The sequence below is a fragment of the Phocoena phocoena genome, chromosome 1, assembly GCF_963924675.1.
Source record: "Phocoena phocoena chromosome 1, mPhoPho1.1, whole genome shotgun sequence".
NCBI classification, from domain to species: domain Eukaryota; kingdom Metazoa; phylum Chordata; class Mammalia; order Artiodactyla; family Phocoenidae; genus Phocoena; species Phocoena phocoena.
The window spans coordinates 136,301,816-136,317,737 of NC_089219.1; the positions used below are offsets into that span (position 1 = coordinate 136,301,816).

Genomic DNA, 15,922 nt, shown 5'->3' on the forward strand with positions numbered 1-15,922 from the left:
ACGGGCAAGGGTGGTGAGTGGGACAGAGAGCTGCGTGCTGAAGTCCCAGTGGATGGAGGGGTCAGACTCGGAGATGGAGCTTTTAAAGGGCTGGGGGGAATCGCAGCAGGAAGGAGAGAGAGTTTGGAAGCAACCAACAGCAGGGAGGGTACTTCCACCACCTCCAGCCCTGAGTGTGGAATACAGAGGGGTTTAAGGGGGGCGGGTTTGGGGGAGCAGTGGTATCTTCAGGGAGGAGCCTGTGTCAGAGCAAGAAGAGGGCGGGTATTCAGAGCCTGTGCTGTTGCCAGGCCAGAGAGCCCAGTGGGAGGAAGTGAGGGGGCCGGGGAGAAATGGAGACAAATTAGGGAGCGTTCGGGGCCAGATCGGGATGGGCTGTGGATGCAGCATGGCACGATGGGGAGCGAGTTGGAACAGGAAGCCTAAAGCAGGAGGGGCAGAATAGGGGCCCACGGGATGGGGGATGGGCACTGTGGCCCCTGCCTTCCTCTCCAGCCACGTCTCTAAGAGCCTGAGTGTCCTGACAATGCGTTTGGACTTCATCCTGAGTGTCCGTAAGTGATGAGGGCCTGGATAAGAGGCAGACGAGGGAGACTGAGGTTTACAAGTTTGGAAGGAGATGGGGTCAACTCGAACATGACCCCTGGGAGGTGAAGTAGACAGGGAGACCTGAGCCCCTTACCAGGTGGGCTGGGGTGTGTGTTCCCCGTGCAGAGGCGACCACGGTGGGCCTGTGATGGGAACAGTGGTGGAGCCAGCAGGGACAGGCAGCCGGAAGGGCCCCTGTGACTGGAGTCTCCTCTCCCCTGTAGTCAAGGCCCAGGAGATCCTCCAGGCCATCCGGGGCTACGTTCGCTTCTTCTTTGGCTGCCGAGCCTGCGCTGGCCACTTTGAGCAGATGGCCACTGACTCCGTGCACCAGGTGGGGAATCTGAGCAGCTCCATCCTCTGGTTCTGGTCTAGCCACAACAAGGTCAACGCTCGCCTCGCAGGTAAGGAAGGGCCTGCCTCCAAGGCTGGAGTCACCTGCAGAGGGAGGATGAGGCGGGGGAGCTTTGGAGTCTGGGACCAGAGGCAGGAGTCGGGACCTTCTTTGTCCTCTAGGTTACACCCCGTGTTTCATGGTGCTTCTCAGCACCCAGAGTCCTTTCACGTGCTCTGCCAGCCCTGCTGATGTACGTCAGTATCATTAGACCTATTTTCTAGATGAGGAAACTCAGGCTTTGGCACCGTGAGACCCTGGTCTTCCGATGCCATTGCTCACTCTCTCGCCCACACCAGGGCCCCTCCCTCTGGCCTGTTGGGGTCCCTTTCCTGCCTCGCATGTCCTGCTTTCTGGCTTATGGCCCCTTACTCAAACCAACAGAGAGGAGAGAGCTGGGCCTCTCCCCGCCCTGGGAGGGGTATAACGATAACATATACTTGAAGAGAAAATCCTGGTCCTTCCTGGAAAAACCAGGGACCGATTCTCACGGGAGAGGCCTTGTCTTCTGAATATACCTCATTTCCAGTGTTTTCTATTCCCCGTGCACAGGAGTCAGGTGGGTCCAACAGGCAAAAGCATTAAACTCCAGAGGTGACCAGAAGCTGGTGGGTGGGGAGGGAGCCACCTGTGGATGGAGCCTGGGCTTGTCTGTGGGGAGAGAGGAAGTGTGTTTGGCTGGGACAGACCTCCCAGGGGCGGCGGGAGGTGGGGGATGAGGCCTGGGGCGGGGCCAAGGTCCAAGGAGCCCGTGGAGCCAGTGGCGGTGCAGGCGGCTGCACTGGGTCTGCATCTCCTGGGGCCTCCTGGTGGACTTCAAAAGAAGATACGTGCTGTCTCTCCTCCCACCCCTTCTCTCCCTGCCCCTGTCTGCCCCTGTCTGCCCCTGCCACCAGATGCTCATTTGACCCTCCAGCCTCAGGACCTGTAGGCTCCTGGCTTCTCTGGGGGCCCAGCTGCTGCTGGAGGGCCAGGAGCCCATGCCTCTCCCTGAAGGGAAGGCTGAAAGGAAGGCAGTGTCCTACTCTCTAGAGGGGTCCTTTCAGATCAACTAGTAACAATAATGAGCTGGTGCAAATGGAGTGCTCACTTTGCAAGGCCTGATCACTGTTACTTCTCACTGGACCCTTGGAATCTACATGTTGCTCCCTCCCCAAAGTAATCATTCTGATTTTTACATCACTTACTGCTGCTGCTGCTTCATTCTGGCCAGCAACTTTTTTTTTTTTTTTTCCTATTAAACCCTTTAGGGGAGGTGCCTCCTCCAAGAGAGATGGACAGATTGCCATTCCCCAGGTGACACTGGAAGAGGGGCCGGTGGCAGGCCCTCTGGGGCTCAGCCAGGGGCTCTGCCCACAGTGCCAGCCCTGCTTGGGGTCCCAGTAGCCTGGTGGGAAGGGCAACTTCTTGACTCTCTCCTGAGTGTCCTTTTCCCCATCCAGGCCCCCAGGCCTCCCCACACCCCACCCCTTGGGGCCCACCTGAGGAAGAAATTCCACTAACTCCTACCTACCCCAGAGGGCCGCAGGGGGTAAAGGAGGTGCCTCGCAACTACCATGTGCCTTGAGCTCTTGCTTTAAAAACATTTTCCCTTTCATTACAAAAAGAATGTATCTTCACTTGCGTAAAACCTGGGAAATTTTATAAAAATGCAGAGAAGATACATACTAGTGGACCATCCAGTCTGCAAGACAGATTGTTCTGAGTCTTCTCGCCCTTTCTCATGTCTGGTCCAGGGGTACAAACAAGCAGTGAAGTTGACAAAGAGAGACAGTGGGTTAACACGGGGAAGTGACCGGAAGGGAAGCTGTGGAGTTCTGGGGGTGGGGGAGGGTAGGAACGTCCTCTCCCAGAGAGGCACCAGTGTTGGGCTCTGCGGTGGGCCAGGCTCTGTGCTAGGTCTTTCATCTGCCCTCTCTCGCGCCCATCCTTTCCCAGGGCAGCAGTGCCCGCTTTTTGCAGATGAGGGAGCTGGCATCCTGAATGGAAGAATGCGGTCTGGGCTTCCGGGTGGCCAGTGTGTCACAGGCAACCTGTGTGTGCTTCCCTCCCCAGGTGCCCCCAGCGAGGACCCCCAGTTCCCCAAGGTGCAGTGGCCACCCCGTGAGCTCTGTTCCGCCTGCCACAGTGAACTCCAGGGTGCGCCCGTGTGGGACCTGGGCAACACCCTCAAGTTCTTGAAGACCCACTTCTCCCCGAGCAACATCGTCCTAGACCTTCCTTCGGCTGGCCTGGGCCCCCGGAGGGGTGCATAGAGGATGGCAGTCCCCCCAAGGCAGGTGGAGCTGGAGCTGGCGATCGGAAATTTTACTCTGGGCCCTGAGAAGGCTGAGATCATGGCGGGCCCAGGGACAATGTCCCCTGGAACCACCATCCCAGATGTTCCAGCAGAGGGACCTGGGGCAAGTCACCCCCAGGAGACGCAGGCTGGCCTCAGCATGGCCAGAGATGAGCCAGACCAGGAAGCTCCTGAGCACGTAGCGGGGCTTCAGAGGGATAAGTTGGAGCAGCCAAAAGGGCGGCAACGCTTGAGCAGGCGAGACACAGGAGCCGTGTTGTTGGCTGAATTCCTGGCTGGGAAGAACTTCCCCAGAGGCCCTTCAGAGCTGAGGCGAGTGGGCCGCAGCTCCAAGCAGCTGGCCAGTGTCCCTGACGGGGAGCCAGAGGCCGGGGCCAGGCGGGGCCGGAGCCAGTGGCTGCAGGTGCTGGAAGGGAACTTCTCCCACCTGGACATCAGCCTCTGTGTGGGGCTCTCCTCCGTGTCCTTCATGGGTCTGCTGGCTGTGTACACCTACTTCCGGGCCAGGATGAGGGCCCTGAAGGGCTATGCCAGCCACCCTGCAGCCCGAACCGTCCAACTTGGGAGGGGGCAGGATAGGGAGCTGACATCCATGGGCTCTTCCAGCCCCCTGCACCCCACCCCTCCCACCTTGTTCCTTGTCCAGGAAAATCTAGGAAAACCAGTTGCTGCAGCAGACCTCCCTGGGGCTTCTGGAAAGGGATGTTCCATAGACAGGAAGACATGCACAGGGTCCAGGTTCATCTGCCAGCAGAGGGGGAGGACAGCCTTGGGCAGTGGGGTCGGGAGACTCCATCCTGGGCCTCTCAGCACCGAATTCCTCTTTTTCAGCTTGTTTGAAGTCCTGCCTTATTCTTCCTGAAGCTTCAGTGATTCCCGCTTGGTGTTGGCCCTAAACTGGGGCAAGTGAGGCTGCAGTCTCCAAGGTTTCCCATCTCCAGAGGAGGGGCCCCTGGGGCTGGAGTGGACTCCTTACTACATCCCGGGACTCCGTCCATCCTGCTACAAAGAGCCCTTTGCACCAGAGAAGGAAGGACTGCCTCTGGCCCTCTGTGCCTGCCCGTCCTCCAGCTCCTCAGACCCTCCTGGGTGGGGTTTGGCTTATACAGTGGGCTTCGGAAGCTTCTGGAAGTCATGCTGGTCTCCCAGGTGAGGTCTGTGGGAGGAGGGCCTCTGGCCGGCTCCTTCCCAAACCTTGGGTACAGGAAGGGTACAGGCTGGAATCGGTGTGGTGATGGTACTGGGCTGGGGGCGGGGGATTAGGGAGGGCTGTTGGGATCTCTAGTGCCTTAGCTGTGAGAGGCTGAGAGAAGCGTTTGCTTTGAACATGCTTTGGCTTCTCCGCATTGGGCTCCACCCCTCTTGGAGCTGGGTCTTTTGTCTCTTGTTGATTTTCATCTCCAAAATAGATGCTAATCTTTACTGTGGAGGGAGGGGAGTGTCGTCCCTCTCAAGGGTCCACCTCCCATCCTGTAGAGGTTAAAAGGGTCAGAGGGGAGGATGACGCTGTACACATGCTTGATCCCCACTCTGCCCCACGGTCGAGGGGGCTCTGGAATAAATTATTTTTGTTAAGGCAAGCACCGGTGTGTTCCTTAACTTGCTACTAGTGTCCGGGGCTGGGTAGAATGTGCAAAACCCGGCCTGACCTGGGATGCAGCCAGCTCTCGGGGGGGTCAGAGCGCCCTTGTCATAGCCCCTGTCTCCTGGATGGGGCCCTCCCCCACTGTCCACAGAGCTCTCTGTGCCCCAGCCCCTCAGTCCCACCTCCCCCCCTGCTCCCCCGCCCTCCCAGGGAGCATCTGCCCCAGTGCTCTCAGTTCTGCTCCAGGAACCTTGGCCTGCACCCGCCTGACCCCTCCTCAGGCAGGCGGCCTACATCTCCAGCTCTCTGTGGAGGAAGGAGAGAGGGCTTGTTTTCCAGAGCCAGCCTGGGCTGCCTGCTCAGCAGGGAGGAGTCAGCCAGATTGGAGAGCCTGCCCCTAATCCGGCCTGCTGGGTTCTACAGGGATCAGAGCAGCTGATAATGAACCTCATTAAGGGAGAGCAGGAGCCTCAATCCGATTTGGGGTTTTCTCTTGGACATCTTCGCTCTGCTCAGATGGCCTCGGCCCTGGGTGGAGCAGGTGGGGTGCCAAGCACGCTCCCTCTGCTGGGGCAGCTGGGTGCGGAGCGTGGAGGGGGGCAGGCAGGTCGAACCCCCGCTTCCCTGCTTGTGTTAGCCCTGTGTCACCTCCTTAGCTGCCTGACTCCTTGGGTGGATTGCAGCCCGGAGCCTCTCTGCAGGCCTCTTGTCTGTCCAAGAGTTTCCTCTCTGTGTCCTTGCTCTAGTCACCCACCTGCCCCCTCCATCCTCCAAGGCGGGCTCGGCTCATCTCCACCCTTGCCCCACGGGGCCCTGGATGACAGGCTGACAGGCCCACCAGAGGGTGAAAGAGGCTCCCGGGGCCAGTGCCCACTGGGCCAAGACCGCTTGAGTACGCCCGCTCCCTCACCCCCTGGTACCTGACACGACGCCAAGAGCAGAGGATTTCTTCCAGCCAGCCCTTATGGCTCCAGTGACCGTATTTTCTAAAACCAGGCTCGGGTGTTCAGAATTAGGACGAGGCTGGAAAAGCTGATGGAGCAGCCCCAGCTCCACGGTGACTGCCCACAGTGGCCGAGGCAGGAGGCAGGGCCTTACGTGGGGCCACCAGGGCCCTGGTGGTGGCTGTGGGTCCCCTTCATCACCGCGGCCTCTGGCAGGCAGCCGAGCATCTTTTCACCCTGTCCCAGCCCCTCTGATTGATAAACAGGGGTGGGCCTCCTCCTTAGCAGGACTGCTGCCTTTCACCTTGATTTCCCCAGGGCTCTTAGAAGCATCGATAAACCCGCTTCGCCCACCAGCTGGTCCCCTCCCCCAACCCGGGCTGCCAGCCTGGGAGCTGGGGCTTCTGTGGTTTGAATGCAGCCCGCCTGTCGTTCTAGGTTCTCTGCACCTTAGCAGAGCTCCCATGCAGGAGAGGTTCCTCAGAGGAGCCCTGCAAAGCAAAGGGCCCTTGTTCTGGGGCCCGACAGAGGAATTCACCTCTGCCTGGGATGTTACATACTGAGTTCAGGGATGATTTCCGGAGGGAGGAGGGAGCTGGGCTGGGGTTTGAAGGATAAGTGGGTATTAGCAAGGAGAGCAAGGAGGAAAAGGCGTCACAGGCAGAGGAGAGAGCACACACCAAGTCCAACACAAGAAATTCTAAGCAAAAAAGCTTCAAAAAAAATTTAAGGATTTTTTTTTCCAATGCTGCATGGGGCTAGAAGCTGGGGATAAACAGAGGAAAGAGACGTGCTGTTATGGAGCTTACGCTCTAGAGGAAAAGACAAGTGAGGAAAAAATGACGGACCGTGGGAAGTGCTCCGAAGGATAAAGAACGGCAGGGGGATGGGGAAGTTTCTCTGAAGCCTGAAGGAAGGAAAGGCAAGAAGGGGTCCCATGGGCAGGGCTGGAGGGACCATCAGCCTGAAGGGCTGCTTCATTCAGAAGCCACCCCTGGGCTGTGGAGGGCCCAGAGCGGGGGCCCACCTCTCGCCTGGCCCCTCCACGGCAGCCTTGGCACAGGATGGGCAAGGCTTGGCAAAGGTGGAGGCACCCCTGCCGAAAGGAGGGGTAAAGCTAAGGGGGACAGCCAGCCCATGGGGGCATAGGCCTTGGGCATGTCTAGAGGAAGACTCAAGGAGCATCTATTTAGATTCTACGGTGAGATCTACCTGGCAGGGCTGGCAAGTTTCCAGGTGCTTCTTTGGCAAGACTTACTCATCTCTACACTGAGAGAGCAAAAGGCCTCTCCCTACCTAGGGCGGCTGGGCTCCCCCAGAGGACAGCGGGCCTCAGTGCTGCCTGTTAACCTCCTTCCTCCACCACCGCAATGGCACGTCCTGCCCTCACCACTGTCTTCCTGGAAGCCTCTGCCACGGCAGAATTGCAGCTTGTGGTTGGAAGGGACCAAAACCTCGTCTAGGTTGAATCTGCTCTACCGTGTCCCCATCAAGTTCTCAACCCTCAGCGCTTCCGATGGTCACAGAGTTTAGCAAATAATGTTAAGAATATTGATCATTTGATAAAAACTCAGCTAAGATCCCATTTTTACACCATACACCAGAGTAAATCCCAGTGATGCAAAAATTAAGGCATAGGAAAATATAGCTGAATACTTTACTGTGTTTTAAGCACAAAAACAGTGGAAAAGGTAACTAAGGTGAGAGTTTGAACTACTTGATAACACCAATTTTTAAAAATAAGTTAAAAATAAAATCAAGCTACCTATTAAAAGAACTGGGAAATATATGTGATAAATATCACAAAAGAGGCACTTCCAACTGGTGGTCCAGTGGTAAAGAATCTGCCTTCCAATGCAGAGGATGCAGGTTCGATCCCTGGTCAGGGAACTATGATCCTACATGCCGCGGGGCAACTAAGCCCACGTGCCGTGGAGCCCATGCGCCCTGGAGCCCACACGCCACAACTAGAGAGAGAAAACCTGCACACCACAACTAGAGAGAAGCCCGAGTGCTGCAATGAAGAGACCGTGTGCCACAACTAAAAGATCCTGCATGCTGCAACTAAGACCCGACACAGCCAAAAAATAAATTAAAAAAAAATATTAAAAAGGAATATGTCCATTATGAAATATGCCATCTTCAGAAAGAGAGCAATTTGCAAGTACCTAAGATGTCCAAGGATACATTTCTGTTAACATAAATATTACTATTTATTACTATCTTTATTAATAAATGTACATATTTAACACTAATTATTGAATGTAATTTAATGTAAAAGTAAAATTATTAAATGTAATATAATATATCCATCTGTATTAATAATGTAATTTATAGCATTGTTTTATATATATATATATATATATATATATATATATATATATATATGTTAATGTTTGGCTAGAAAAAGTCTGGAAGAATATACACCAAACTATGACCAGTGCAGTTATATCTAGAAAGTGAGGTTGGGTGGACTTAAAACAGGGCAGGGACTAGAGTGATCAAGGGAGGTATGTAGGGTGCAAAACTTAAGGAGATGCTTACCTTCAAGGTCCCACTATTTCAGGTCAGCCCCTGAGAGTGAGTGCCTCCTTAAATTTGGTGCCAAGGTGCCTCCATAGCCTCACCCTCATCCTGGCTCTGACTTAAACACTTAAGTACGTTTTTGAATTTTTGCAATAAACATTTTTGAAACAAAAAAAAATAAGGAAAATAAATAGAATTAAAGGATCTTACAGGTCTACTGTAAATAAGAAAAGCACTAAAGCCCTATTAAAAATGATGAGCCAAAGTATTAAAACCAGAAGAGAGATGCCACTTTTGTCTATCCTGTTGGCAAAAATGGAAGGAAAAAAAAGATAGTGGTAGCTAGAGTGAGAGGAAATGAGATGCATCCGTTATCTATTGCTGTGTAACAAACCACTCCAAAGCTTAGCAGTTTGAAACAACAACAGTCGTTCATTTTGATCACAAGTCTGCACCTTGAACAGAGTTTAGCCTAAAATGGCTCATCTCTGCTCCATGCAGTGTATCTGAGTGTGGTCCATCTGGCAAGTTGATATTGGCTGTCACCTGGAAGCTCAGCTATGCAGTGGGCAGGAGGCCTCAGTTCCTCTCCACGAGGGCCTCTCCATGGGCTGCTTGGGCTTCCTCACAGCATGGTAGCTGATCTCCAAGAGCAAACATCCAAAGAGAACAAGGTGGAAGTGCATGGCATTTTTATGTGCTAGCCTCAAAAGTCAAACAGCATTAGTTTTGCCATTCTTCATTGGTTGAGGCAGATTTAAAGGCTCACCCAGGATGCGGATACAACGGGCTTCCCAGGTTCAAGAAGAGGAGTCCCCGGCTCCACCTTTTGATGGGTCAGTGATAAAAAGTTCTGGAAAACTATATAAGATGGAAGAGATTGTTGAGGTCACCTTCGTACAATCTGCCACAGAGCACTCTCAAACACTGCTAGTGGTAGTATAAACTGATACAAATTTGGGGATATATGTAATGTTTAATGTAATGCAACTGGTAATAAGTTTTAAAAGCTTTAAGAAAATATATAACCTTTGATCCAACAATTCTATTTTTGGAATCTATCCTAGGGAAGTAATTGAGGATATTTACTAAGATTTGCTACATGATGAATATTTATAATACCAAAACAAGATTGACCTAAAGTCCAATATAGGAGATTGATTAAATTCTGGTACATCATTACAGTGGAAAACAATACAGCCAACAGAAATGATTTGAATGTGTTTTTCTTTGTTGTTGTTGTTTTTTTTTTGCGGTACGCGGGCCTCTCACTGTTGTGGCCTCTCCCGTTGAGGAGCACAGGCTCCGGACGCGCAGGCCCAGCGGCCATGACTCATGGGCCCAGCCGCTACGTGGCATGTGGGATCTTCCCGGACCGGGGCATGAACCCGCGTCCCCTGCATCGGCAGGCGGACTCGCAACCACTGCGCCACCAGGGAAGCCCTGAATGTGTATTTTTTAACCTGAAAATATTTCCACATCATATTGGTAAGTGAAAATATGAAGTTGCAGAAATAGTATGATCTTGTTTTTGAAAAAAGAAAACACGCATATACTTATGGATACTGGATATAGGAGCAAAAACCTGGGATATATACACCAAAAATGTTAACAGTGGTTAATAGTCAGTGGTGGAGTTATGGGTGTTTGGTTTTCTTTTTATTTATCTGTATTTTCTTATTTTTATTGAATAAATACATATTACTTGTACAATTGAAAACACTTTTTTTTTTTTTTTTTTTTTTGCGGTACACAGGCCTCTCACTGTTGTGGCCTCTCCCGTTGCAGAGCACAAGCTCTGGACGTGCAGGCTCAGCAGCCATGGCTCACGGGCCCAGCCGCTCCGCGGCATGTGGGATCTTCCCAGACCGGGGGGTGAGCCCGTGTCCCCTGCATCGGCAGGCGGACTCTCAACCGCTGCGCCACCAGGGAAGCCCTGAAAACACTTTTAACAGGCCAAGAATATGAACTGTCAATTCATAAAAGAAGAAATACAAAGATCAATAAATATATGAAACAATATCTTTTCAATAATCAAGGGAGTGAAAGATTAATAAAATCTTTTTCTATACATCATGCAACAATAAAATCTGATGCTGGTAAGGTGATTAATGTAAGTTGGCAGAATATTTCTGAAAAAAATCAATCTTAAAGATGTTTATACTCTTTGATTCAGTAATTTAACTGCTCAAAATCTATCCTAAGGAAGTAATCAGAGATACTGACCAAAACCTGGAAACACCTACATGTCCACCATCAGAAGACCTGCCTCCACGGAGTGCAATGCCCACAGGGCAACTGGGTCCCCCCTTCCCAGGGCCATAGTTCCCACCTCTTCCTTTTGCATTCCCGATTTGGAGGCCAAGGGACAAGTTACCTTTAGCATCACATTTGCCCTGTTGATTTAGAAGAGGAAAATATTTCCAAGCACTCATATCTCTTAACTACATGAGTCATGTTTCAAGAAAAATGAAGAAAGCGTTATCTGTGTGAAGAATATTCCTATATATTTGATACTCAGAGCATATCTCTGTCTAAGAATGGAGCTAGCTCACTTCATTCCTTACCTCAGCTGCCTGCCCCTTGGGCATACGAGTTGTGACCTGATTTGAGACTCTGCTGAGACCTCACTCCTTCGGCAAAGCCCTCTGAGCCCCTCAAGCCTGAGTCAGGTGCGCCAACCCCGTGAGAGCCAACCCCATTACCACCCGGCAACGAGGTCCCCTGGCTGTGGCCTCCTCCCCCAGCTCCTCTGAGCTCCACAAGCACAGGGACAGTTTTCCGCTCTTCCACTGCAGCACCAGGACTTAACACGGGGCCTGGCACATCAGAGGTGGCCAGCGGATGTCTTTTGAATAAGTGGGCATACATCCTAGGTTCTGCATTTCTCAAAGCATGTTGTCCCTTTTCGTACCCCTTTCAGTGCCGCTCAGTGAGTGCCCTGAGCCTCAAAGATGCTTAATGATGTTAGGATGAGGGAATAACAAATTGTTAAGAATTTAAGAAATTATTGGGACTTCCCTGGCGGTCCAGTGGTTAAAACTCCACGCTTCCACTGCAAGGGGTGCAGGTTCGATTCCTGGTTGGGGAACTAAGATCCCACATGCCGCATTGTGTGGCCACAAAAAAAAAAGAATTTAAGAAATTATTAAGTGGTATAATTATTATTACCACTGTGGATAAACGATATTTTAGAGTCAAGAGACCTGGTTTCAAATCCTGCTGCTGCTTTTTACCAGCCACATAACCTTGGCAAGTGTTCTCTGAGCCCGAGTTTCTTCATCTGTAAGGAAGCTAGCACGGGGTTAAAGGTGTGTGTGTGACAGGGCCCAGCACATCACAGGATTTCAGACAGAGTCCCATTATCGATAGCTTCAGCCTTCCCTCCTAATCACAGCGGGCCAGGCATTGGGAAGGGCGGTGGACTCCAGAGACCCAAGCAACAAGGGACAACCAGGCAGCCAACACCCCTGGCTGCAGAGGCGCCGAGGCGCCAGGCCCTGGGTGTTGGAACTGGCCTGGAGGCTTGGCCACTCCCTACGGCTGCGGAGCGGCAGAGACAGGGCCCGGCTCAGGACAGTTCCTCAAAGGCAAGAAACGCTATGTTCTCAAAGTCTTCTCTCTGAGGCCAGTTTCATTCATGGCCAGCCACAGGTCAGACCACGGGCACCAGCCTGAAACGTGTGTGGTAAAATGGACAAATTACCCTGATGAGTTCCAATTTTCACTCTCCGGGAGCAATTCCCCACAGGCCTGTTCCAGAGCTGCAAGTGTGAAATGCGGCCTTCATGGTGGATTACCCACCTAAAGGAAGCTGTCATCTCCAGGCCTCGGGGAGAGAGTGGGGCTAATTCTGCTCCTTCCTGGGAGAATTCCTTTCTGTGTCCAGCTCCTGGCCTGAGCAACCCTTCCTGTCACCACTGCCCTGTTTCTGTGACTGAAAAGACTGAATCCACGTTGTGTGTGTGTTTGGGGGACAAGAGAGGACTTGCTACGGCAGGCCACACGCACTGCAGATTGGGGAACAGTCTCCTACAGAGGGGCTGCCCCTCATGCCTTATCTCCCTTGTAGGGGAGAGTTTTGGGTGGGCTTCTCCTGAGGGGCAGTAACAATCATAGCAGATAGGCATATGGTGCCCTGTCCTCAAGGAGCGTGAGTTCCATTATAATTGGGCCACAGGATGGCTGAGGTGCTGAGGAAGCCCTGAGCTGTCACCTGCTCTTCAGGAGGGGACGTGGCGGGGAGGCACACAAGAGAAGCAGGTGTTCACTGGGGAGTTAGCATAGGGGCAGGGTTGGGGGGAAGCACCAAGAGTGAGTGGGAGGGACGTGGCTTAAGCAGGGGTCTGGAAGTCGGGACTTGATCGGCAGGGGCTGGTGGGGTGTTTCAGCAGGAGAGGGCACAGTCTCAGGTAGTTTTTAGCAAGATGTCCCTGCTGTGAAAGGTGCAGGCCTGAGGTCCAAGTTCTCCTCAGCCAGTAACATGTAACACCTTGGTGCGGTTGCCCAGCCGTGCTCTGAATGCTTGCCCGCCTCTCCAGCTGCCTCTCTGGCCATACCCACAGGTACCCTCCCCACCCCAGGCTGGACAGTAGGACTTGTGGGCCCCCTAAGTCTCAGGATCTCTCACTCCATGGGCCTCATATGTGCTCTTCTCCCCACCAGAAATCCTTCCCCACCAAGCTGTCTGGGATCCTAGGTCACCTCCTCTGAGAAGCCTTCCCTGGCCCTCCTTATACACCCTGCCGCCAACCCCACAGTCAGGCTCTTCCTCCCCTCCCCTCTACAGGCACAGTAAGCACCCTCCTTTTCCTCTCTTTTTGCTCCTGCATTATTGAAGATGCGTGCTGACCACACAGCCTCCCCCGTCACACTGTGAACTCTGGGAAGGCAGGGGCTGCATCCTCTCCATGCCTGTATCTCCTTGTTTGTCACCCTCGCTGCTCAACGAGTGGTTGATGAATGAATGTGTGACCTCCACACGCACTGGTAAGTAAAACACTTCCTGACTTTGCTAAGACTCACCTCCTCTCTGTCCCAGGCCAGTTCGGCTCTCTGCCCTGGCTGCACTCAGTACCCTAGGGAGAGCAGAGATGCCAAAAAGTGTTTTTTGTGTTTTTTTTAATTTAGGTTCTCAGAAGCGCTGTAAGATATGTCCATTGATAGACTCTTTTTGGCGAGCTTTTGGCACATGGTCTCTCCGGCAGAGCAGTTGAACATCTTATAAACACAGGGCCCCCAACCCCCACCAAGTGCCATGCCTTCTTAAAGCTTAGTCCCAGAACAGGCCCAGTGACACATCTGCTGCATTCTATTGGTTAAAGTAAGTCACAGGCCCAGCCCAGATTCAAGGGGAGGGTACCCCACAAAGGCAGATACTAGAGATGTTCATTAGACATCACTTGTGTGACACACGACCATGTGACCTCTTCTGACTAGTATAAACCCCAAAGGTCTACTCCGTGGATGAGAATATGGTGTGGTGTGTGTGCTCTTTAAGGATGTGGTCATGTAAGTGGCAACCAAATTTTTGAGAGCAACTCGTTTTTGTGTTTTCAGGAAATAGTCAACAATCTAAAATTCAGTTAAAACTCATAGCCCACTTTGAAAAAGCAAAGATCTAATCGTGAATTTTGGAGCTCACCTCTTATCATTGTCATTTCAATAAATGGTGGAAAAGCAAGTAACTCCAGATGGTACGGTTATTTTGAGAGAATTTACAATAATTTGGGCACTAACTCTAAAGCATACGTAACACACACATAGCAAAATCACACTTTCAATTAAATTTATTCGAAGGCAAAACTTTGTGGGAAGGAATAGTCCTGGGCAGTACTGCCTGGTAATGGTCCTGGCTGCCTCTGAAGAGGGAGCCCCTGAAACCTGCCGTGTCCACACACAGGCCAGATGCGTGCCGCGCAGGGGTGCACAGACCTAATTCTGCAGGGCAGGCAGTGGGCTAGAAGTCCTCTCAGATGCTTCCAGCCTGAGGATCCGGTCCTGCGATGCCAGAGGTGGCTTTAAAAAGGGGCCAGGACTTGGAAAGAAGGAAAGAAGCAGTGTGCATCCTGGGCCTGGAGCAGCACGCTGGGGGCTGGTGGGCAGGAATCCCCCAGCCTTGTCCCAGCAAGCAACGCTGAAGCAGGAGGCTGGTGTGGCTTTTCCTGTGCCTTGGTGTCTGGGTGGTTATCCCAGGCTTTCCCCTTCTTCTTTAACTCTCATCACAGGGATCACGTGGCATATGTAATAAAGTCCAAAGAGTGCCACGGGAGAGCAGGTAGTACATGAAAGGCCAGGGACCATTAGTGGTGAGAGGTAAGTAGGGCCCTGACAGCTGAGTAAGCCTGAGTCCCCAGCCAGCGACCACATTGATAACGGGCCCGGCAGCCTCAACAGGCCCGACAGGGCCGCGTGGCCGCTCGGGGAGCAGCAGCTGAGAGCCTGTTTCTGCCCCTGGGAGGATGTGCTCCTCCCATTCTCGGGCTGCAGCAGTGGATTGCTTACAGACTCACTCGCTCCTTCATTCGTTCGTGTTAACGTATATTTACAAAGACCCCATAATATGCTGGTCCCCACACTTGGAGCTGGAAACAATGGCAAACAAGACAGGTTCTTTACTGTCAGCAGAGAGTGTCAAGGACGGGGCCCAAGGCTGTCATAACAACATTTATTACCATCTACGCAGCACCTGTTCAGGGCCAGGCCCTGAGCGCAATTATTTCAGGTGTAATCCTCAGGCAGGTGTTGCTCTCTCCGTTTTCCTGTGGTTGAGTAACTTGCCCAAGGTCTCCAGCGCTGAGGCCGCTAGTAAATGAGATTGCCTTTGGAGAGAACAGCTAGTGAGAATCAACAGTGCTTGAATGCCTTCTCAGAGCCGCCCAAGAGGATCCCCGTGACTGAGTGGCTGGGACGAGGTGCGGGCACCCAAGCTAAGGGCAGCAATGTGTGTATTATCATGGATGTTGTTGTCATGACAATGCTGGAACCCCAGGAGGGACCTGCCCCATGTTAGCACAGGGATGAGGGGAGGGCGTTCTCAGGAAGCAGGAGCCCCGTCCACACTAGCTGGCGTGTCTGAGGCCAGAAAGCCTGGACCCTGTGGGACCTGGGCAACCTCCACGGGGAGGGCGCCAGCCGGCTCCTAGGGCTCACCTGTACTTCAGGGGCTAAACCCACACCCTGACAGTTGAGCAGGAGGCAGGGGTGGGTGGGACTCACTGGAGCCCATCCCTGGGCGGGGGTAGCTTCTCTGAGAGAGGAGACCCTGGGCTGGAGAAATGGGCAGAGCAGCCCTGGGCTTCTCCCCGCTGCAATGAACAGCGTGACTATCCTGCACGCGGCCTCGAGACTGGGGACCTCCTGCACTCCGCACAGCACGCACTTCCTTTCTTTCCCTCCCTTTCTGAGCACCCCCTCTGCTGCCCTCCCCACAGAACACACATTTCTTGCTATTTGGGCTAGTGCAACCACCCCAGCGATATAAAGAAATGGTTTCACCCTTGGTTTAAAAGTCAAGCTCGCTTGGGGCTGAAATTCTATGTCCTCAAGGCACTTGGGGGAGCCTTAGACGAGCCCTCAGGAGGAGG

General features: G+C 52.8%; 1 protein-coding gene across 1 annotated transcript in view; it reads left to right on the plus strand.

Annotated features, from left to right (window-relative positions):
* QSOX1 (quiescin sulfhydryl oxidase 1) overlaps nucleotides 1-3,237 on the plus strand; it is a 39,820-nt gene extending 36,583 nt beyond the window's left edge. The window contains exons 11-12 of the mRNA XM_065882449.1: nucleotides 813-992; nucleotides 3,038-3,237. Coding sequence (XP_065738521.1) covers nucleotides 813-992; nucleotides 3,038-3,237 — 380 coding nt within the window. The remainder of the gene's footprint in view (nucleotides 1-812; nucleotides 993-3,037) is intronic.
* Nucleotides 3,238-15,922: the final 12,685 nt, after the last annotated feature.